The following is a 22,716-nucleotide window of genomic DNA, read 5'->3' as shown; positions in this document are numbered from 1 at the left end:
GTCCTTTGGGAGTAATAAAGCCTCCTCTACAGCCGAGGCTATGTGGCACCCAATGCCACCGTTGAAGTTGCTAATAGATGCATCATCTCGTAGGGGCTACCCACCGTGCATGGGTGCTGGCAGCCAGGCTTGTGGCTCAGGAGGTTGAGTGTTAGACCTCTCCTGGCCTCGCTGAAGAGTATGGCTAGTCTTCTGCTGCTTTGCAGCTTGTTGGGCATCTTCATCGCGGGTTGGACGGGACTTTCCAGTATTTACCACGTCTTTCCCTTTCTGCTCCCTTCACCTTTTCAGTTCAGCAGCATCAACTCTGACCAGCTGGAGAGGTGGATGAGAAGGTTGATGAGGAGCGGGAGGAGGAGACCTGGTGGGAAGAGGAGGAATCTGGGACTGCGCTGATTTTCCCGGTGCACTCTTCTTAAGCTGATTCTCTATCAGCTCCATTATACTTTTCTGGGGCTTCCTTTGTACTCCCATCTCGTCAAGATCTTCCTCAGAGTGTATAGTTTGATTAAAAATCCCAAAATCGTCTGAGGAGTCTGATAATTTTACAACTTCCTCTGGATTTTCTTCTTCTTCTTCCTCTTTCTCTTCTACTTCCTCTTCCCTGAAGGCAAGCTGGGATGAAGAGGCTCCTATTGAGATAGTGGCAACAAAAAGGGGCTTAGTGCGGGAGGTGTGCTTAGGAAGTGGAACACCTTCTGGAACGATGAACCTCTGGTAGGCAACGTTAATACGGTGAAGCCGAGGATCGCGGGTTTTGATCACGCACTTCGGTGCTTGGAAAGAAAACGAGAGGGGGGGTGTATCCGAGGATTAAATGGGTTGCCTGGAGTTGGCCGTCAGCTTCGTTCACGTATATCTCAGCTTGCAATACCCTATCCAAACTCGCTTTGTTGACTAAACTAAGTTTGGGCTTAGTAGAACATCTATTTGCAAAATCATTGATTTGAAATGAAGCGTCATTAGAGATAAGAATACTGAGACTAAAAAAAAAAGAAAAAGAAAAAGGAAAATATGTGTGTATAAACCGAATGTTATGAATCTATGGCTGTATTCCCACCTGGTTCTCCTTCCTCCATGGGGCATGGCAGACCATCATGTTATTCCCCAGAAAGGATAAGGAAATCCTCCTTTAAGTTCTTGTTTGAAGTGGGAAGGCACTGAATTAGCCTCATCGCGGGATACCTCGACTTGAGATAATATCCCTGCCCCTTCAAATGGTTCAAGTTGTACACCCAATTCACGTCATGATGGGTCAGGTTTAGGTTCATTCTCTCATTCAAGGCTTCTATACTTCCCAGGACCCTAAACATGTTTGGGCACACTGAGTTGGAGATAACCTAAAGAATCTAAGATAGTTCCTAGTAATAGTACCCATGGGGATGGTCATCCCGCCTTCTATGAAGGCAATCATGGGAATAACTACTTCCCCTGTTCTTCTAGCGTCGGCCCATTTCCCCTAGGCTGCGTACCTCATACCCACTGTTGGGGGGATCCTATACTTAGTGTGGAAACTTCTCATACCTTCCTCGGACTCAACCAGACATCGAAACTTACCCATTTTCCCCATTTTCCTAAAGAGTTTCGTAGAAAAATTAACGAGTGTAAGATGAAAGCTGAAAAGGTTTTAAGAAGACTTACAGGTTTGAAAGAGGGTCCTCGGACAAGATTCTAGTATTTGTAGATGCATAGGGAAACGACGAAAAAGGAGAAAGACAGGTTCAATGTATGAGCTCTAGAATTGTGTGATCGCTGAAGGTAAGAAAGAGAATTGATTTGAAAATTCCTTTATAGTCGTGCAGAGGTTACGAGCGGGAAGGTTCCCGCTTGCAAAACAAGACAGACCCTCCACCGTTCGATTTACATCTTACCGTTGAACGTGGGGGACAGGGGCGTCACCAAAATTTAATGCTGTCGTGCTCGGGATGCTGAAGTGTCAGAAGTATGCCCAAAACATAAAAGGATATGGGCTGGGGACATCAAAATCAACCTTTTCTCCCAATGAGTCGAAAAGCAAGATTTTGAAGAGCTATTGTGGGGGCTAGTCAATCAATAATTATTAAAACCGTGTTAATTGGGCCCGTGGCCCATCCGAGAACATTAAACCATCCGAGGAGGCTCACATAAGGTTATAAGGGGAACCAAATAAAAAGAGGAGTAGATATCACATGAGGTGGGTCCAGTATTCGTCTGAGGACAAAATCCTTCTCGGAAATATGTGTCCGAGGACGACCTGAACGCCGTATTGTTACAAACACACTTCAAAACTATATTACCACTAAAGGTGGGACATGAGGCCAAGGGTAAGAAAGGAAAGATAAACAAATATCTTTAACAACTGCTGCCTCTGCATTAATTGCCTCTCAACCAACTCTCTGACCGCATCAATGTGGAGGTGATGCCTGAACAGTGATGAAGCAACCTTACAGCTGCTGGTTGAAGGTTCCAAGAAGTGTTGGATGGGATAGGAAGAGATCCTCCGAGTCCAACTTACACGTGTGTGGTGAAGATGACACCAAGAGGGCAATATATAACATGGAAGAATGCATTGAGAGGAGGGATCAGAACTCTGATACGAGAGACTTCTAAAAGAAAACCATAGAACAAAAAATAACCTAGTTGGTTCCGAGGACAAATTCGATAATCTTGTCTGTGTCATATTATCTTACATCGTTAAGATTAATCGTTTTTCTTCTGGGATAAATCTAGTTCTTCAACTCACGCTCTACAAATTTATTGTTTGGGCCGTTAAGGTTTGAGCCCAATCCGGTTTTGGGATCAATACAATTTCAGTCCCTACAGTAATCAAATTAAGATTAAATAAGGATTAGATGGATTATATGAGGAATTTGGATTGTAATCAAATTAAGATTTTGATCAACTTAGAGATTATAGGAAAAGAAAAATTATATATATTTTTTAAATCTAAAAATCCAAAAAATAAATTTGCAATTTGGTGAAACCACTTAGCACAACCACAACGTTTAAATCCAATTTTTATTATATAGTATATGATATGATATAGATGACACATACACACTAACACACATATATATAAAATAGGTTATTCTTTGGATTTAACATTTATATATATATATATATATATTGATGATTTTTTTTTTTTTTTGATATATTGAACTCAACCCCTAGAAAAAATTTCTTGACTTAGCCACTAACCGTAAGATTTGGTTGTGGGGCTTAAGGATTGTGTTTGTTAAGTGAAGGGATGATCTGTAAAGTTTTTATAGGCATAAACAAAAAACAATGAAGAATTTTACCATAAGGTCTTGAATCCTAATTGAATACTTTAAGACGTGACTCACGTCAAGCACCGAATTGCCACCCCTTTTTACATAAGAATGATTGTTGATGTTCATGTAAAAAGGGAAATTACTGTTGAATCATAATTTTCTGGCCAGTAATATATGTTTTTTTCTTGAAACTTAAGTTTTGTGTATTTCGATTAAAAACGAGAAATAATGTATATTCTTACAGTCTCAACTTTCAAGTATCTGCATATACTATGTATAGGTATTGATATTGTAAAAAGAAAGTAATATTATGATGTGGCTAGCTTTGATTTCCAACTGGTGGTTAACAGGGATCGAGCTTCTTCTAGATCTAAAACGAGCTTATTTCCTGTTTGTGATTTAGTGGGTCAAACTGTGCCTTTACTTGAAACCTTGGCCGACTTCAAGAGTGTAGTCTGAGCTGTACCAATGCACAATTGGCCATTTGCACAAACATATCATATCACAAGACGTACTCTTCTTCTACCACCTCAAACCAAGGAGTAGATATTAACCTCAAGTTCACAAATTGGCATACAAAAAGTCAACTTGTGCAGATTCATCATCCCAATTCCCACACGATAAATAAAACAAGTCAACTTTATAAACTAATGTAAAATTGATATATATTATATACCAAGTTACCATCATGTGTCTATATATATATATATATATATAAAAGAAAAAAAAAATGTTATGTCCACTGTCTTGTCATAATAAATCTCAAGTGATTTGATGTTATAGGCTCTCTTATTGGCAGACAAAAAATAATTTTAATGGTTGTTTCTAGTTAGAATCAATAATAACTTAACATTTTAGATTTTTTTGAAAGTGTTGTGAAAATATTTTGAATATAGCAATGTTTTATATATAATTACACCACCCAGCCATAAGTTGTTATTAAATTCATATTTTAAAAATTCCATCATTAGACTATATATTCTATACATTCTTAATATGCATACTAATATTTATGTAAATCAGTTGTTATTTACCATTCGATTCAAAAAATCATCTTTTATTCATTATTTTAAACTGTAAAAACTTGAATTTAAATAATCGATTGATAACGTGACTATTGATGTTTAATCATCTTGAAATTTTGTAAGCGTGAAGAATGCATGAAGATAATGTAATCTAATAATAAATTTGTTAAAATTCCCATTCAATTAAAATATATATATATATATATATATTGAATATTGTAACATTATTAAAAGTTACACAAAGTATAACTTGAGTTGATCTCATCTATCTTTATTTTATTAATTTATTCTGTCATAGTTACAATGCTTCACTCCTTACGTCATATTAATCTGCTATGTCTGGACAGGTGAGCTAAGCTAATTAATTTAATTGTTCATTATTTGTGTACCCAGTGAATCCTATACCTATCAAACTTATGAGAAAACTTTGTTACAGTTGTTTAGTTGTTGTACTTTAAGTTTTGTAATCAAATTCAAACACATAATTCATGTTTTTAAGGATAATTAAATTTTAATAAATCATTGTATTTGAATTGAATTAAAAGACTTAAACAACACCACTTAAAGAACTCTATTTAGGTTTTACTACCACTAATATTATATTGATGCAAATTTCTCTTTCCACGCCCTAATAATCCTTATCTTAGTCTTTCTTCACGTCCTTGACTCCAAACCCAAAACCATAAACACACAGAAGTTGAACTTTGAAGCCTCATGCAAACAACATGAAAATATCCATTTACTTTCTTCTCAAGGCCAGCTGAAGCTATAGGCCACTTAGGCAATGGCCTAAGGCCCCCACTGATAAAGAGGCCCCCAAATAGTAATAATATATTATATAATATTATATAATATCCTATCAAAAAATTGTATAGTTTGAAAAAAAATTGTCTTAATCTTGAATATTTTCTCACACATGAAACTTATTCCGATATTGATGGCTTAGATTTATTTTCAGAACTAAAAGTTTAAAAAGAAATTTTGTAAATAAATGAAAACTCTCAAATTAATGTACTAAATTATATAAAGAGGCTAGAATCTTTTCCAAATACATGTATTGCTTTCAGAATATTATTAACTATACCTGTTAGAGTTGCTTCTGCATAAATAAGTTTTTCAAAATTAAAATTAATAAAATCCTATTTAAGATCAACTATGTCACAATAAAGATTAAGTGGATTAGCCATATTACCAATTGAAAAGAAAATGTTAGCGAAACTTGAATGCAAAAATTTAATTAGTAATTTTGCCTCTCAAAAAGCAAGAAAAATAAATTCTAATTAAAAAAAATATATGAATTTATAATTAAATATAATAAAAGGCCCCATTTAAAAATTTCGCCTAAGGTCCCCAAATTCATTGAGCCGGCCCTGTTTCTTCTTCTTCCTCTTCCCCTGATCCCCTCACTTTGATTATCTTCTTCCTTTTCTCTCTCCAACTCAACTCCGTTACCGATCCACCAACGCCGGAAAACCCGACTTATAGCTCCGGGGACCTCAAAATCCGACCCGGATACGCCTCCTACAAATCCTACATACAACGCCAACTCAACAAGACCCTTAACCCCAAACTCAGAAAAAAAAAAAAAATGGACAACCAGTGATTGGGAACGAAAAGTTCAAAGTCTTTGCAAAATTCTTCGAACTTTTAAAGCAACGACAACTCCTCCATAACCATTCCAAAGCGCTTTCTATAGGGGCCCGTGTCGGCCAGGGGGTTGAAGCCTTGAGACGTGTCGGAGTGTCTGACTCTGTGGGGATTGACTTGCTGCCGTGTCCTCCGCTTGTGATCAAAGGAGACTTTCATAACCAGCCTTTCAACAATGACACCTTCGACTTTGAGTTCTCGAACTTGTTTGATCACGCGCTGTACCCGCACAAGTTCGTGGCCGAGATCGAACGGACGTTGAAGCCTGATGGGGTGTGTGTGTTACACGTGGTGTTGTCTGGCGGCCGGATAAGTACTCTGCCAATGATCTTTTTAGCGTGAAACCATTGGTGGAGATGCTTAAGGGGTCCAATCTTGTTCATATTCGGAAAGTAGTCGGTTTCAGGTTGGATACGGAGGTCGTGTTTCGAAAAAAGAAAATCATCAAACGTCGTCGTCATGAAAAATATCTCATAGATTTGATATATGCATAAAGTATACACATACTTCTTTGTGCAATATGTGAGCGTCACATGATTACAATCACCTATATACTATGAGAGAGGAGATGCATACTTTCGATGAGTGAGATAATTATTATTTGACATTAATAATTGCATTTTTGGTTGATTATATGTTAAGACATTATAGTTTTTTAAGAAGATAATTCATAAGTTTTGTGTATTTTTTTGTATAAAATATTTTTTCTTTAAAAAAATAATTTCTTTTAGAAGACTTTAAAAAAAAAAATTTTGATGGTTACAATGATACAAGAGAAAATTTTTAACTCTGAATGAATTTATTATTAGGAACATTATACCAATTAAGATACAAAACACTTTGCACACCTTTAATAAAATCTTGTGTACGACAACCAAAATTGTGATAAAATCTTGTGTATGATCACCAAAATTGTGATGCTAAATGATGGAAGGTATATTCTTCACTAGGAGAAAAAATAAATATATTAATTATTAATCAAGTTTTTATTGTTACTGCTGTTGCTTATTTGATTTTTCTAAAACATTTAAAATTTTAGATTCATTTACCTCTCAAACCCAAAATTTGAATTAATGTCTATTTAAGAGAAAACTATTTTATGGAGGAGATATGTATGCACTTTGCCACTCACAACATGTGGTGTCGGCTCACAAGTGTATGAATATATATATATATATATATATATAAATATATTTTGAAAGAGGAGAATATTTTTCATGTAATGGATAAATGCATTCTTACATACTGCTGTGAGAGAAAAATGCATATATCCAATACATGATATAAATATAATTATTGCTGTGAGAGGTTTTTCTAGGGTCGCTCCCTAAGATACTCTACCCCTCGTTCAAGACCAGGCTTTATCCATTTCTTGAAGAATACCACAACTAATAATCCTAATAATGCAGGATGAGTATGATTAATGATGTTGGTGAGCTGTGTACTCCATCAATAGCATCGCAATCCTTGGCTTTCTTCTAATTTTTAATTCATACATTTACTATATTATATATAAAAGATGCAATTAATTGGGACCTATCAAAGGAAGGAGTAAGCTGGGATCATTTTAATTGTGGCCCAATGCATCATGCATGAATCATGATACTATAATAACAATAAGATAATAATAATGAGAGTATACGTTAGGTGAAATATACGTAAAGATAAAGAGGAATAAAGGATACTCTCAAACCCATAAAATCAACTGGTTAAGACTTTATGGGACAAAAAGAAACTTCGTGATACTCTCTATAATCAAGCATCAATATACTAAAGCGTATAGAAAGGCAAACGATCTAGGGAGAAGATTGCCGATTTGACCAAAGAATTTGATTATCTATCATGATTGTAAACCTCTTTTTACTTGTACCAGAATCCAGAATGCTGTATTTTCTTGTTGATGCCTGGAATATGCTAAACCATGCAGGTTCAATTCAGTATCTTTGCGCTTACCAGAGATTAATTTTCAAGCAATAGGACCCGACCCCATTGCTGACTCTATAACCACAAAGCCAATACCCAATTAAATGTTAAGGAGAAATAGTTGGATATGGAATAATTGATGCACCCACAACTCCATCACTCAACTTGTCACTTGGGCAAGTTAGGACAAAAGTTGTGAGTTTTGTTGTGATGCTAGTTATAACAAAAGTTGTGAATTTTGTTGTGATACTGGCATTATTCCATAGTCAACTATTTCTCATTTCAGGGAGAGGGTACTAAATTTGATATTACATATCCACCCTAGCCTTGCCTTCATATTTATAATAATTTTGATTATACTAAACCCCACTGTTCATAACTCGCAACGTTGACAAGCTGTGACAAAATTTCTGAGTTTTATTGTGGTATTTTTAGCAAAAATGGCCAACTAACACAATTTGGTAAAATACTTTGGAAAATACTATTGTTCGTGAAATTTTTAGGAGATTACCACTATTTTAAAACTCAAGTTATGCATGTAACTCGAGTTCATATAAATCGAGAGCCTTGTTTCTTGTTAAACTTAATGAACCAAAAGAACCCAAGCTGGTTAGTTGCTTATTAAACTTCTTTTTTTTTTAGAGAGAGTTGCTTATTAAGCTTGATGTACATATTTCTTCATCTTATATTTCGTAGTTAATCATAGAAAAAAATGAAAAGAAGAAATCAAGCAAACCATAAAGAAGAGAAATTTAGAGAAAGCAAATACCTATGGTATGAGTTGAGAGAAAAACCAAAGCCACAAACCAGACCTTTGATTCGTATAATAGCTGAAATAACCATCTCCTCCCATACTTGCAATCATCCTTCTTCTTTTTTTCTTCTTTTTTTAACAAACTCACAGTCTGCTTTCCTATGTCTTATTGGCTCACTGCCTCTCTCTTCTTCAAATAGTACTTTTTGTGTTTTTCAAAATCTCAGTTTTGTCTTTGACTTGCCTCCCCCTGCCTTCTTTTTCTCCCTAATCCTATTTTGTTTTTAACACTTCAACCAAATGCAGCACTTGATTCTTTTTAGCTCAACGGAACTCGCGTTTTATAAACTCGAATTCTATGAACTTGAATTCTATGTGGCATTTTTAATTCTAAATTTCAAATAAATGGGTGCCACTGTTGCGCGTTTTTTGGAAACTCAATTTCTGTAAATTCACGTTTCTTAAACTCGAGTTTTAAAACAGTAATATTGTTCTAAATATTTCATGAACAGTGGTATATTGCCTCATATTTTGATAAATAGTGCTATTTTGGCCATTTCTGCTGTGGTATTTCATATTCAACTATTTCTCTTTAACATTTTAGGGAGAGGATACTAAATTTGGTATTCCATATCCCTAACCTTGCCTTCATAATAAAAATAATTTTGATTATACTAAAACTTCATTACAAATAGATATAATTTTACTTCAGGCATCGCATAACATGTACAACATAGAAACTGAAATTTTTTACCCTCTAAAAATTTAGCTGTGTACAAATTGCTTATTCATTCGTGATGGATGATGAAGATGTGGCTCCATTTAGTTCATGGAAAATGAACTTGGAGAGAATGCCTGTGTCATGACATTTGGATGGGGTTTATATAGCTTTTGTTTCAATGTGGGCATGCTAAATTCTCTTATTGGCTTAAATTGAATGACATGCAATGAATGGAAAAATAGTTATTATTGGGAAAAAAGATGATGAAGAAGAAGAAAATAAAGTCAATCCTTTCAAATTTTCAATTCCTTCCCTTATGTATTGTATCATATTATCAGTCAAAATTCTTAGTCAAAATCCAATCACTGAACACAAACTCAAAATTTTTGAAATTGATTATTAAACAAAAAACCGGCAGATATGCTTAATGCCTCTGTTTCTCAACAGTACATAGAGACATGCGCAGCCTACAGTGAATAAGGACCAAAATTTTTGCTCCTGGACACAACAAAAATTACATTCAAACAAAGAGAGCAATTACGGGTCAGCCAGACTGTCCGGAACAAAATCAACAGGCTGGCTTTCAGTGTCTTCCAGTTGTGACTGCGATGCGGTTAGTTTAGCATTCTCGTAGCTGCGCGAACTTCTAAGGATTGTACCGAGGTCCATACCCTTTGCAACTGAAGAGCTGCTCCACGGATCACAAATATATTAAAGACTTTTTGAGATAATGATGGGTGCAAAATATACATAACAAAGAAATAATGTTTATGAGGATGTAGCCTTTAAATTGCAAATTCTAAATGTCAAAAAAACTAGCTGACAGTAAATATACACATGGAACAATTTCCGTACAGTTCCTTAGGTGCAGTATATTAGTTCCTTAATTAAATTCAAGCACATAGTTGCATTGACTAATAAAACACAATCAGCATTATCTTTTTCAATGACAATTAAATTCAAACCAGCTATTTGTTTGAATTGATTGGAAAACCTTATGTAGTGCACACAAAGAATTGTATCTAAGTTTTAAACCCCCTCCCCCAACCAACACCCCCCCCCCCCCTTTTAACACACACACACGAGAGAGAGAGAGAGAGCATACCATGATTTCATGATGCTTCTTCCACCACTGTTATTTCTTTTCGAGTCATTAGATCCTAAGGCAATTTTGATTCAAATAGAAAAATTAGCTCCAATAAGCTCAGACCAAAGTTGTTAGACAGAAAGTAACAAAGAAAATGAAGACGATGCCATTCATGATTCATGTTATAGATCCTTAAGGAAATTGCCATCCAGTTAATACTAAAAGAGAAAATAAGAGATACTGCAACTTGTGGATGACATTAATACTTAAAGTAAGATACATTTTACCTTGTAAAATATTATATATATATAATACAGTCAAGGAACGTTCGGTTCGTTATGATGTGCCCTTGATGTGATGCACATTACAATGATACGACATTAAGGTTTTTGGTTTATTTTAATGTTTCTAACATTACCATAATTTAAAATTACAAAATATATCACATCATTTTAATCTCATCATCTTCCTAAACAATATAATATTGTATTATTGTATTGAGATTACATTAATATAAGATTACAATAATGTAATATTACAGTGTAATGTAACATCATGGCGAACCAAACGCCCCCTCAGTGCTAAACACATATAGGAGGTTTCAACTTTCAAGCATTTCTTAAGGAAATTGCCATCTAGTTTATAAAAGATAAGTATTATGTTTGCCTCAAGGCCTAAACACTGTAATTATACCTTCTCAAATGCTGTCCACCTAAATGATATCTGAATCAGGTCAACATGGATCATTCAAGTTTTCTTGCCATGAGACAATCAAAGTTACATCCAAACACATTTAAAATATTTAACATTTAAAAAGAACAAAAGCAATGAGTCTGACTTGTTCACTTATCACAAAAGATGCAAGAGAAAATATAATGCAATGTACAAGGAAAAATAACCACCTGAATCCTGATACAATTAACAATGTTGGGTGCTAAAAATCCAGACAGAAATTGAATTACCATTTCGTGGTGAGTTGAGTTTTGCGTTGCTTTCCCCATCTGAGAAGTCAGATGAAAATGAATTATCTGACGGTGTTCTGGTGCTGGCATCTGAATTGTCAACTCCATCTTCGTCTTCAGAGGACCCACTACTATCATCTTTGAAGATTGTTCCCAATTTAGTTAGCAAGCTCTTGTCATGTTGTGAGTTATTTACAACTTCCCCAGTGTCATTAACAGAAGCTTTTCTAACACCCTGGCCTGCACCTGATTTGTTCTCATTAAATAATTTATTTTGGTGAACTAAATTCTTAGAATTTCCCAAGTTAGACTTTGATACAGCTAAAGCTTCACTTTTTCTCTCTGAATTAATTCTGGTCTCAGAAGCATTGAGAGTGCCAGGCCTTGTTACTTCTTTAGGAATGGAAGTGAACGTATCAGACATACTAGATTGAGGAGCTGTTTTGCCACTTCTTGAAGCTTTCGGAAGCTTCTTTTCAGGGTGAAGCATGTGCTTGGAACCTTTATCTTCAACTGGCCTTCCCTTATAGTTGCTTTCAGTTGTATGTAATGGAACTTGGGAAGACTTGACAGTTCCAGAGTCACTTCTAGAAGCTTTTGGAACCTTCTCTTCAGGAGGAAGAATTTGCTCAGACTGTTCATCTTCAACTGGCCTTCCCTTAGAATTGCCTTCAGTTGTATGTAATGGAACTTGAGAAGACTTGTCAGTCACACAATTCATTTGAGCATGAAGAGAATCAATTTCAACCCCTGAATCTTTCTCGTGCTTCAAATTTGATTCATTTAATTTATTCTTGGTACTTGTTTTTGCTGACTTAGTTTTCTTTGTTGATTTGGATGAAGCTTGGACCTCCCTTTGATTATCAGCTGAATGTGTTAGATCCTTGTGACCAACATCTTGATCTTTTGTTTGAAAATCCAGGAGGTTCTCTGCAGTAGCACTTTGTTTCTTCTTAGATTTCTTACGCATTTTCTTATCCATATTCTCTGCATTTGCTTGAGTTTTGCTGATTTGCTTTGAGGAGTCCATGTCATCTCCATTGACATCACCAGTTTCCCCGCCAGAAGCTTGCACCTCCATTTGATTATCAGCTGAAGGTGTTGGATCCTTATCACCAGCATCTTGATCTTTTGTTTTCAAATCCAGGAGGATCTTTGAAGTAGCCTTTTTTTTCTTCTTAGATTTCTTACTCATTTTCTCATCCACATTTTCTGCATTTGCTTGAGTTTTGCTGATTTGCTCTAAATGTTCCACCTCATCTCCATTGACATCACCAGTTTCCCCACCAGAAGCTTGCACTTCCATTTGATCATCAGCTGAAGGTTTTGGATCCTTATGGACAACATCTTGATCTTTTGTTTGTAAATCCAGGAGGTTCTTTGCAGTAGCAATTTGTTTCTTTTTAGATTTCTTACTCATTTTCTCATCCTTCTCTGCATCTGCTTGAGTGTTGCTGATTTGCTTTGAGGATTCCACGTCATATCCATTGACATCACCAGTTTCCCCACCAGAAGCCAAAAGGGACATAGTTAATGTTTTTATTTTTGATACTTCCTTCTCCTGAGATTGAGAGAAATTTCTTTCTCCTTTCTTAGTGTTGTTAGTGGTATTATCACCATCTATATCAGGCTCTGCCGAAGATATTTCATGTTCAGAACCTTTAACAAGCTCTGTACCTAATTTAATTGGTGTCCCTCCAACTGAATCCTCAGCTTTTCTCTTCTTCCTTTTTTTCTTACCAGATTTACTATGCTCAACAATTCCAGTTCCATCTGAAAATTTAGAAGTGACAATCACTTCTTTAGCATTCATGTCTGTTTCACCCCGACTAGATGGTTTGTCCATTTCTGACAGCATCCCTTTAGGATCTTTGTCATGTGATGATTCTCTTTTTTCTTCAACTCTGTCAGTCTGATCAGTTTCAAAATTGGCATTGTCATTAAGGATGCTATTCTCAGGCCTGGAAAGCTTAGGGAGATTATTCAGCTTTTTGATGACAGAGGGATGGCCTTCAAAGTCAACAACACAACTGTCTTTTGTATTTCTCCCTACTCCAACAGCAGCATCTCCTTCAGATGCATTACTTTTGATTTTCGCATTGCCAGCATCAGTGTCACTCATGTCAAGATCTACAAAAGAGCCGGCAGTATAATAAGCAAAAGATGCCATGACTTCTGGAAACCAACATGAGTGTCATGTATCATCAAAGGAAAAGGGCTGTTGGATGTGGTATTTATGAAAAATGTAGCATTAGGGACGTGGCTATGTATCTATATATCTTAGTGAATTTATCTCAATAAACATATACAGGGAGCAGTATAATCAGCAAAAAGATGCTATGATTACTGAAAACCAACACAAGTGTCATGTATCAGTAAAGGCAGGGGGTGCAGACATGGCAAGTATGAGAGATGTAGCACAGGTAATGCGGCTATATATGTATATATCTTAGTGAATATATCACAGTAAACATATACAGGGTTTGCATGTATTAAAAACATAAATATAGAAAATTGAAAGTATCATAAAAACAATAAATATGTATGAGTTTCTTGACATTAATGACAGCACCCTTATAACAATGCACATTTTTTGAGGTTAATAGAGGTGCTTTCTTTTAAAATTTAAAATATAATTTCTGACATGCCAATTTTTCACAAGTGTTGTACAAATTAAACAGACGTCTTCAACAAACTTGAACTAAAATTGAACAAAAGCAAGATAATATTAAATCACATATGAATAAAACGGATGGGAATCACCTAGTGAAGAGGGTACTTTGTCATGTTCCCCCAGTGCAAAGTCATACTGCTTCTCCTTCTCCTTCTCAGAGATTTCACGAAGTCCAGAAGTCATTGCATCCTGAACACACTCTCCAGTTGCACATGTTGCATCCAGTTCTTTAATTGAATCCTTCTGGTTAATTTCCAAAGTGACCCTAGAACTTTCTTCCTTAGTATCTTTGGCAGAAGGAACAGCAGTGACTACTTGATTAAGGGAATCAGATTTCTTTTTCCTCTTCTTCTTTACCCTGCTTAAATCAGTTTCCAGCAAATGTACATTTTCCAAAGGTTCAGTGGCTAAACTGTCTACGGTCACATTTTTCTTCTGTTTGTCCACTAGTGAAGAGGGTAATTCATTATTTTCCCCCATTTCATGAACAGAATCACCCTGCTTTTCCTTCAAAGAAATTCCAGAGAGTTCAGAAGCTGTTACATTTGCAAGCTGGACATCTTGTCCAGGAACAGATGCTGCACCAGGTTCTCCACCTGAATCCTTGTGATTAAGTCCCACCGTGACCTGAGAGTTCTCTTCTCTAACATCTTTTCCAGAAGAAGGAACTGCAGAAACTACCTGATTGAGAGTATTTGAAATTTTCTTTCTTCTCTTCTTATGCTTCCCACTGCTTGAACCAGTTTCTAACAAATGGGCATCCTCCACTGGTTCAGAAGATATACTGCCTAAGATGGTATTTGCCTTGGAGATCTCTTTAGTAGAATCACAAGTCAAAACTCTCTTTTCCTTAAAAGAATCTTCATCTCCAATTTTCTTTTCAATGTTACGCTTTCTCTTTTTATGAGACCTAGATTGTGCAGCTTCTTCCAATGACTTGTTGCCTTGCACATCCATGTCATTCTTAAATTTTTCAATCTTGCCATTACCATGTTTTTCTTTAACTTCAGTTTCCTTGCTCAGATAATTCTTCCTCTCTACTGTAGAAACTGACCTCTTACTAATATTAGAAGACAAACTCCTGCAAGGTTCATCAGGAATACTTTTGTTTCCCATCCTCATATCAAATGAAACTTCTCTACCTGCATTATCTAAAGAGTATTCTGGGACTGCAATATCTTGTTGTGACGCATCTTTGCCAAATCCATGAACTGAAGCATTTTTTTCTTTTAAAACTTCTACACCAAAATCACTTGAACCATACTGGTCAGCTATAGGAACATTCTCTTTCACATTCTGGTTGTTCCCAACCAGCTGTAGTGGTGAACCATTAATATTGGATGGCCTTTTGAGAGAACCATCATGAGGAAGATCAATCCTATCAAATGAAGTACTATTATTGGTGCCAAAACAGGCTAATATGTTGTTAGAACCGGGAATATGGGACTGTTGATTTTCACCATGCTCCATTGAATGAGAGGCATCAACACAAAGAAACCAATTCTTCTTGATTCCATCAAAAGCACTTTTTACAAACATGGAATCTGATAAGTGGTAAAAGTATCCTTTGCGCTTTACCTGCCAAGTTTAAAAGACTTTGTCAACTGAATGAAATATATTCAAAAAGCAAAATGTCAAAAAGTTTTTCTATATGTTCAAGCAGCATACCTTTAGAGCATGAATTTGTATCTTCCCAGTGTTAGGAAAGCACAGTGGGTGCTCATAAAGAATTTTCTCTGCAAGTTGACAACATGTAAAGGTCATTAGGAATAGAAACTGAAAAGGCATAACTGCTTAATTAGTAGAGACATTTTAAGCACTAGTTGGTGGGAAATTAGAATTATCTTTTTCCCTGGCATTAATCTAGGAGTTGCATAGATCATAACGGTGAAGAACCATAAGGTGCACATCTATACATCACCAAATTACTTAAAATGATAAGATATCATATGTTCCATGATATAATAAAGGCTGAGTCTTATACATTGTGTTTACTCCACGTGACTCAATGCAGATATTACAAGCAATCCTTTCACAATGAGACAGTTGTTTTTTCCTCTTTTCTCTTTGTTTTGCTTTTCTTTTTGTTTTTTAAGATTTGATTAAAACAACAACAAAAATAACAAAGCTTTAGCCCCAAAACTTAAGAATCAGTTATTTATAAGCATTGATTAGTTAAATTTTTCATTAAAAAAAAAAATTTACAACCAATTTTCTCCTATTGAACTCCATTAACAAAATTCAACATTGAAGTTATCAGCCATCTTGCTTCAACTGGAACTTCATCAGCAAAAGTTCTAAATAATTCTTCTTCTTTTTTTTATAAGTCTAAATAATTAGGAACTTATAAAAACAGTTCTAAATATTTGGATTACTAATTACTTTATTTTATTTGAAATTTAACTACTAAAAATTATAATTATAAAAAATCATGTTTTTCTTTTCGTCATATCAAAAGTGTTATCCATCTCGATGCAAACTCACATTTTGAAATGTAAATCAATATAAGATATCGTTTATTTTATCCCTTTTTAAAGTATACAATCATTTTATTAATTAACACATAAACAGTGCATAGGTATATTGCTAGTTAACAAAAGATAATATAATATAAATTTGTCTCATTGAGTCATTGGAAGTGGGCTTCAAAAACCCTTGAATTTCTAATTCATCCCTTGATCTCAGTTTTTTTTTTTTTTCACAATGTTCCCTAGAGAGATTCCTCTCCCCCTCCCTCCTTTTTATATTGGTAAGTTACATGTGCACTTAGAGAGCAATGAACCCAACACCTTACCCGTCAACCCCATTCTTATGGGAGGACTAACCCTCAAAATAGCTAATCGCTATAATTGAATTCTGTTGAACTTTTGTTCACCTCAAATTGATGTGAATATCACTCCTTCAATGCATAGATTCAATGCATAATTGACATCTTTCTTAACACTAAACAATGTCAAGGATCCAGTGCTAACAAAGGTTTAGCTAGAACCATTCTATAAATTGAACAAACACCTCAATCTCACCTAGTTATAGCATTCCAATGTCAAAAGGCCTAGGCAAAAAATGCAATCAACCATATAGCATATTCAACATATGTAGCTCAACAAATATCTTCCTGAATTTCTCAGTGCAAAACTCAACACTTATTCATGAATTATTCTCAAATTATTCTCAATGTTTCTAGCTAGAACCATTCTATAAATTGAAGACACAGCTCAATCTCACCTAGTTTTAGCATTCCAATGTCAAAACGCCTAGATAAAAAGTGCAACCAATCATACATCATATTCAGAAAATGTAGCTCAACAATTGTATTCTTGAATTTCTTTCAGTGCAAAACTCAAGACTTATTCATGAATTATTCTCAAATTATTTTACACACACACACACACACCCAAAAAAAAAAAAAAAAAAAAAAACCCATAAATTGGGCAATAGCAATTGATCAAAATACTTAAACTTTCCTAGCATTAGCTATAAAACAGTATAAGTAATCTAATTTAACATGCTTATATACACTGTTTGGTCCCAAAAAATTCGTTTTCCAAACAAACACTCCAAAATGCCAACCAACCAAGCAAAAACCTCTCATTAAAACAAAAGCATAAAACCCAAAAAGAGAAAAGAAAAAAAGTTTCAGGTGATGGAAGAAAGAGATTACTTTTGAGGTCGGAAACGGTGTCGGAATCTGAAACAAACAAGGCCAAGTGGGTGTCAAGGCTGGTGTCTACAAACACAACATTCTGAGAGGCTTTATTAGAATCGGAACCGGACCCAGAACCCGGTTTCGCCATGAAACGAGGTACTGAGTAGTTTTAGAGGTTGAGCTGATGAGGGTGAGAGTGTACACACAGGTTGTTGTTGTATGGCGGCATATATATATATATATATATATATATATATATATGTAGTAGAAGTCTGGGAGTTCCACAAGGTTTTTGTTTTGTTTTGGGTTTTTGGTGTTTCAAAGAGACACAGAAGCGCAATGCGGGCACCGCTTTAAGAATAGTATATACATATCTAGTGTTTTTCTTCGCTTGGGTCTAGGAAGGAAAGCCCATTGTTAAGTGTTTTTACTTTTTAGTGCCCTTGATGGTGGGCTCAACTTGTTTTTGTAAACACTAGACCCAAAGGGATGAAAGTAAGAAAAAAACTTAAAATTTCCTTAGATAAAAATAAAGTTAAAAAAAATAAGTTGATTTTTTTTTTTGGGCTGAAAGTGCTATAGCAAAAAAAAAAAAAAAAAAAAAAAAAAAAAAAAAAAAAGATACTAAGTGAGCAAAAATTATAGAGTGGGACTCAAAAATAATACCTAAAAGAGGTAGAAATAAGTTTCTTTCTTACAAGATCCACGTGGGATCTGCAAACAGTGAATAAACTATGCAAATCGCAAGCTAAAATCCCTTCTCAAACACATACTAAGTGCCCGTTTGGATTGGGCTTATTTCCTGCGCGTCTACATTTTCAGCGTTTTTCTCTTTTTTTTTTTTTTTTTTGATGTGCTACTTTCACATGGAGTGTCTGTTAGTGGGTTCCGTGCATTATTTATGGGACTCACAAACCTCACTTTTCAGCAATTTTTTCATTAAAAATGGGTCTTACAGAGCTATTCACACATTTAAAAATTATTTTGCTATAGTATTTTCAGTTTTCAGTAAAATAAACTGTATCCAAGCGGACCCTAAGTAAATAATAATGCAACAGACCAAACAAATTTTAGTGTTATACAACTTGTTGAGTGAGGTGGCAAATTTTAATTAGTAATTTAGTATAACGTTACTTTTATTTGAGACCACCACTTACATCACTTTTATTGTACGCTCATCACAACTTGCTACCTACATAATTGTCAAATTTTATAACATTTGTTAGGTAATTAGACTTATTGTTGTTAAGGAGAAAAAAAAAACAAAAAACAAAGGTGAAAAGTAACCTTGTATGCTAATTTCTGAAGTGTACAAATATAATAATATATCATTGAGGGCATTGTTTTGAGCTTAATAACATGTGATTTGTGGATCCGAGTTAATTTAGTTGATAAAGTTGTTTGTTTTTGCATGGGAAATTTCATATTGATGACAATGATGAGTATTTTGTATAATGGCATTAGAGTTTAAACAGTGAAAAAGGTTGCCCTCTTTATTATGCCTGGGCTTGATAAGCTTTCAATTAACAATAATTAATCTAGATTTTCCTTTTTCTTATAATATGAAATCATTTATGCCATTCAAAAAATAGAAACATAAACAAAAATGCAAATTCCCCTTCGGTTTTAAATTTTTAATAAAACATAAGACATTTGTTAGGAAGGTTTTTTGAATGACTGGTTCAAGAGGGTTTGGACTTACCAACCTTGTGTGGTGGGCCTTTTTGTGGTTAAAGTGGGCTGGGCTGCCTCCTGGGGTATTGGGCCCGAGTATTCTGAGTAAGGGAGTTGGGACCGGTCCAACTGCAACTCAATTTGGTCCGGCTTGTGCGCAAACTATGTCTCGTCTGTCAGGAGCACGCTTACGGCGGGTAGAACGTGGTGCTTATCCTCTGTTTCTGCCGTAGAAGTTTTTTCTCTAGTTTCTGCCGCAGGACTGACTTTTTTTGCTATGTAGCAAAACTTTCTACTGTGCAATGAAGCCTGCTGTGCAATAAAGCTTTCTGCTGTAAAGCCTTCTGCTGTGCAATAAAGCTGTCTACTGTGCAATAAAGCTGTTTGCTGTGCTTTAAAGCTGTCTGCTGTGCTTTAAAGCCTTCTGCCGTGCAGTGAAGCCTTTTGCAATGTGAATGACTGCTCTTCGTTTTTTACCGCAGAAATACTTTTCTACTTCCTGCACATAAACAAATCTAAAACCCAAAGAAAATATCCATCAAACAAATGTTAGTTTAAATGGGTTAGCATATTCTCAAATATATACATACATATATGAGTATATATACTTATACGTATTCACATATACATATATAAAATATATTTTTGCAGAACATGAGAAATAAGATATATGTATATATATATATATATATATACTTATAGCAGGATAATGATTAGTTTGTATCAACAGTGAAACACGTAATAACAAATAAAGAAAAAAGCTTCCGCAAGACAGGTTTAGCAGTATAATAGCTAACACGGTACATATAATGAAAAGGTGCTACAGCAGAATAACTAGTACAAAAAGTAAAGATACCACAGCAGGACAACTAATGCAGCAGACGTGATAAAAAACGTGTTACGGCAGGATGACTAAATACAGCAGATATAATTTATAATGAGAGAAATCAAATATATTTGCAATCAAAATCAAGTATTGAATCTTCTCATAAGATAAGTAAACCAAGAAAGAACCCAAACCCCAACTTGAACAACCTTGTCATAAGCTTTTGCCATCAAAGTTGTGCATTTTGGAGAATAGGCCTAAATGGCTACTAGTTATTACTTTTGGGGATATCAAAGAGTGGGTTTGCTAAGAGGGAGGGAAAAGATGGTCTATTGATACATGCCCCTATTCCTGCCGTATTTTTTCTCTTTGTTTTACCACTTTCTTTCTTTCACTCCGTTCTATTTTTACTCTTAATTTCTAACTACTATCTTGCTGTGGGTTGTTCCCCATTTTGGTCTTTCCTTTTCCTGGGTACCTCTCTTTGGGTGCTAACTACTCTCTTACCATGGGTTTTCCCCCTTAAGTACTTCCCTCCATTCGGTCTCCCTCTTTTAGTGTTTTTTGTCTCTTCCCTTGTTTTTTTCCTTTTCCTCTGTTTTTCCCTCTTCCATTCGGTCCCTTTAATCTGCCGTGGTTACCTTCCTTTTATAGCCAACTGATTCAATGGGATTTCTCCCTTTTACCCTTAGGGCTTCACCAATTGTTTTTGGTTTGTTGTGGGCATCCTTTCAAGATTACCCACTCATCCATTGGTTGCCCCTGCCATTGCTCAGTACAGTACATGTCTGCTGCACCATTACTCATTTCACGAAAAAATTCTTTTTTGTTTGTTCCTGCTGTATACCTCTACCTTACTACTTAGCTCTATGGCATGCATCAGATGGTCTCAACCATTTATTACTTCTTTTGGGTAAGATATCATCCCAGCAAGGCATATTCCTAAAAGAAGTTATGGCAGGAAACCAAATATAGACCCCCTTTTCCCCCCACCACCAAACCATGCCTTCTGAATCCCCTTGACCGTGGGTCCACCTCCCTTGTATTGGCTGGGTACAGGTTGGTGGTGCCCTGGCCCTTCTATGCCTGCTCTGCTATCTTCTGTGTTTGCCTCCCACGGCGTTTCTGCCGTAGCAAATTAGCTTTGTTTTGGTTTGCTGCGTGTTTTGTCTTATTTCTTCACGCGTTTCCTGCTACGTTTGTCATTTTCCTTTGGTTTGGCTTTTCTTTCCTTCACGTGATTCCTGCTGCTAACACTTCTTGCCGTTCCTTGTTTCTTTTCATTGTGCTTCTTCATATCAGTTTTCACGCTTATCTTTTTTATACAAAAGGATTTTGGCCTTTATAGGCCAAATAATGTTGACTGGATCAAAAGGGTCTTGGGCCCAACTTGTCTTTGTCTGCCGAAGTCATTCTGCCAAAGAACTGTATTCTGCGGCAAATTTGTATTTTGCTGCAGATCCATTTCCCTTGCACTTCTTTCTTTGGACCTTTCTTGCTCTTCGGTCTTCTTGGTGGGCCTTTGGGCCTTACTTTTCATTGGGTTTTCTTCCTCATGGGCTTTTGGATATGGATTTGCAAAATTGGGCATCAACACCCTGGTTCAAGATGGAATGAGTCAAGTCTACAACTCACTCTTATAAAGAATAGAGGCTAATGATGTATAGTGAAGAAAATGCTTAAAGATACCAACCCACAAAATGAGAGATCATCCAAGTAATTACTCTTAAACTTTATATGATCACAGTATCATAATACAACAAAGAGAGAGAGAGAGAGAGAGAGAGAGAGAGAAGGTTTATTTATGCTACCACACCCACAGAAAAGCACAATTTGGGATCTATTACTTCCAATCCTCTCTAAAATGTAACTATTGGAGCTAAGCTTTATAATTGAACTAAATGGTGTACGATGTCCAACTTTACATAAAGATTTGAGTTTCTTGGTTTCTGGATTCTTAAACGAATGGCTACTTGGAGTTTGATCTTATTTGGATATTACAATCACTTGCTTTTTATGACAATTTTAGACAATCGGTAGACTAAACCAATTTTTTTTGGACTATTATAAGAGGAACATACCCCAAAGAATCTACTAAATTTAAGGGATTTGGCCAGTCAATATTAATAGCCCGTTTGGTTCCACTTTTTGAGCCCAAAAAGGGCGTTTTCAAAAAAGCTTAACCAACTTGCGCGTTTGGTAAGCTCAAAACGCAGCTTTTTTACAAAAGTTGCGTTTTGAACTTTTATAAAAACTGAAGAGAAAACGCGGAAGATTTATGGACCCTCAGGGGTCCATAAATCAAAACGCGCATAGCACGTTTTGTATTATTACCGTTGCAATGTTAAAAATACCGAAATACCCATCACTTAGTTCTTCCTCTTCGTCTTCCTCTGCTTCTTCACCGGTCTATCCCCACACTCAACAAAACCCATTTCAACCTTTCATATTCCGAACACAGAATCAACAAAACCAAACCAAAAATAACTCAAAATCAATACAAAACAACTTAAAATTAACTCAAAT

At 35.5% G+C, this 22,716-nt stretch overlaps 1 protein-coding gene and 1 pseudogene across 1 annotated transcript; one reads left to right on the top strand and one right to left on the bottom strand.

Annotated features, from left to right (window-relative positions):
* Positions 1 to 1,609: 1,609 nt before the first annotated feature.
* On the top strand, positions 1,610 to 6,417 carry LOC115981106 (annotated as a pseudogene).
* Positions 6,418 to 9,614: 3,197 nt separating this feature from the next.
* LOC115982357 (microtubule-associated protein futsch-like) lies at positions 9,615 to 17,998 on the bottom strand. The gene is made up of 6 exons (XM_031104931.1): positions 17,706 to 17,998; positions 15,713 to 15,780; positions 14,134 to 15,622; positions 11,371 to 13,500; positions 10,427 to 10,481; positions 9,615 to 10,009 (listed from the first exon to the last, which is right to left on the bottom strand). Exons 1-6 carry the CDS (start codon positions 17,836 to 17,838, stop codon positions 9,859 to 9,861), a joined length of 4,026 nt encoding a protein of 1,341 aa, XP_030960791.1. The 5' UTR covers positions 17,839 to 17,998; the 3' UTR covers positions 9,615 to 9,858.
* Between the last annotated feature and the right edge of the window lie 4,718 nt (positions 17,999 to 22,716).

The sequence above is a fragment of the Quercus lobata genome, chromosome 3 (genome assembly GCF_001633185.2).
Source record: "Quercus lobata isolate SW786 chromosome 3, ValleyOak3.0 Primary Assembly, whole genome shotgun sequence".
Taxonomy (NCBI): Eukaryota; Viridiplantae; Streptophyta; class Magnoliopsida; order Fagales; family Fagaceae; genus Quercus; species Quercus lobata.
The sequence above is the reverse complement of the archived record's forward strand: the minus strand, read 5'-3'. Positions and strand labels throughout refer to the sequence as shown.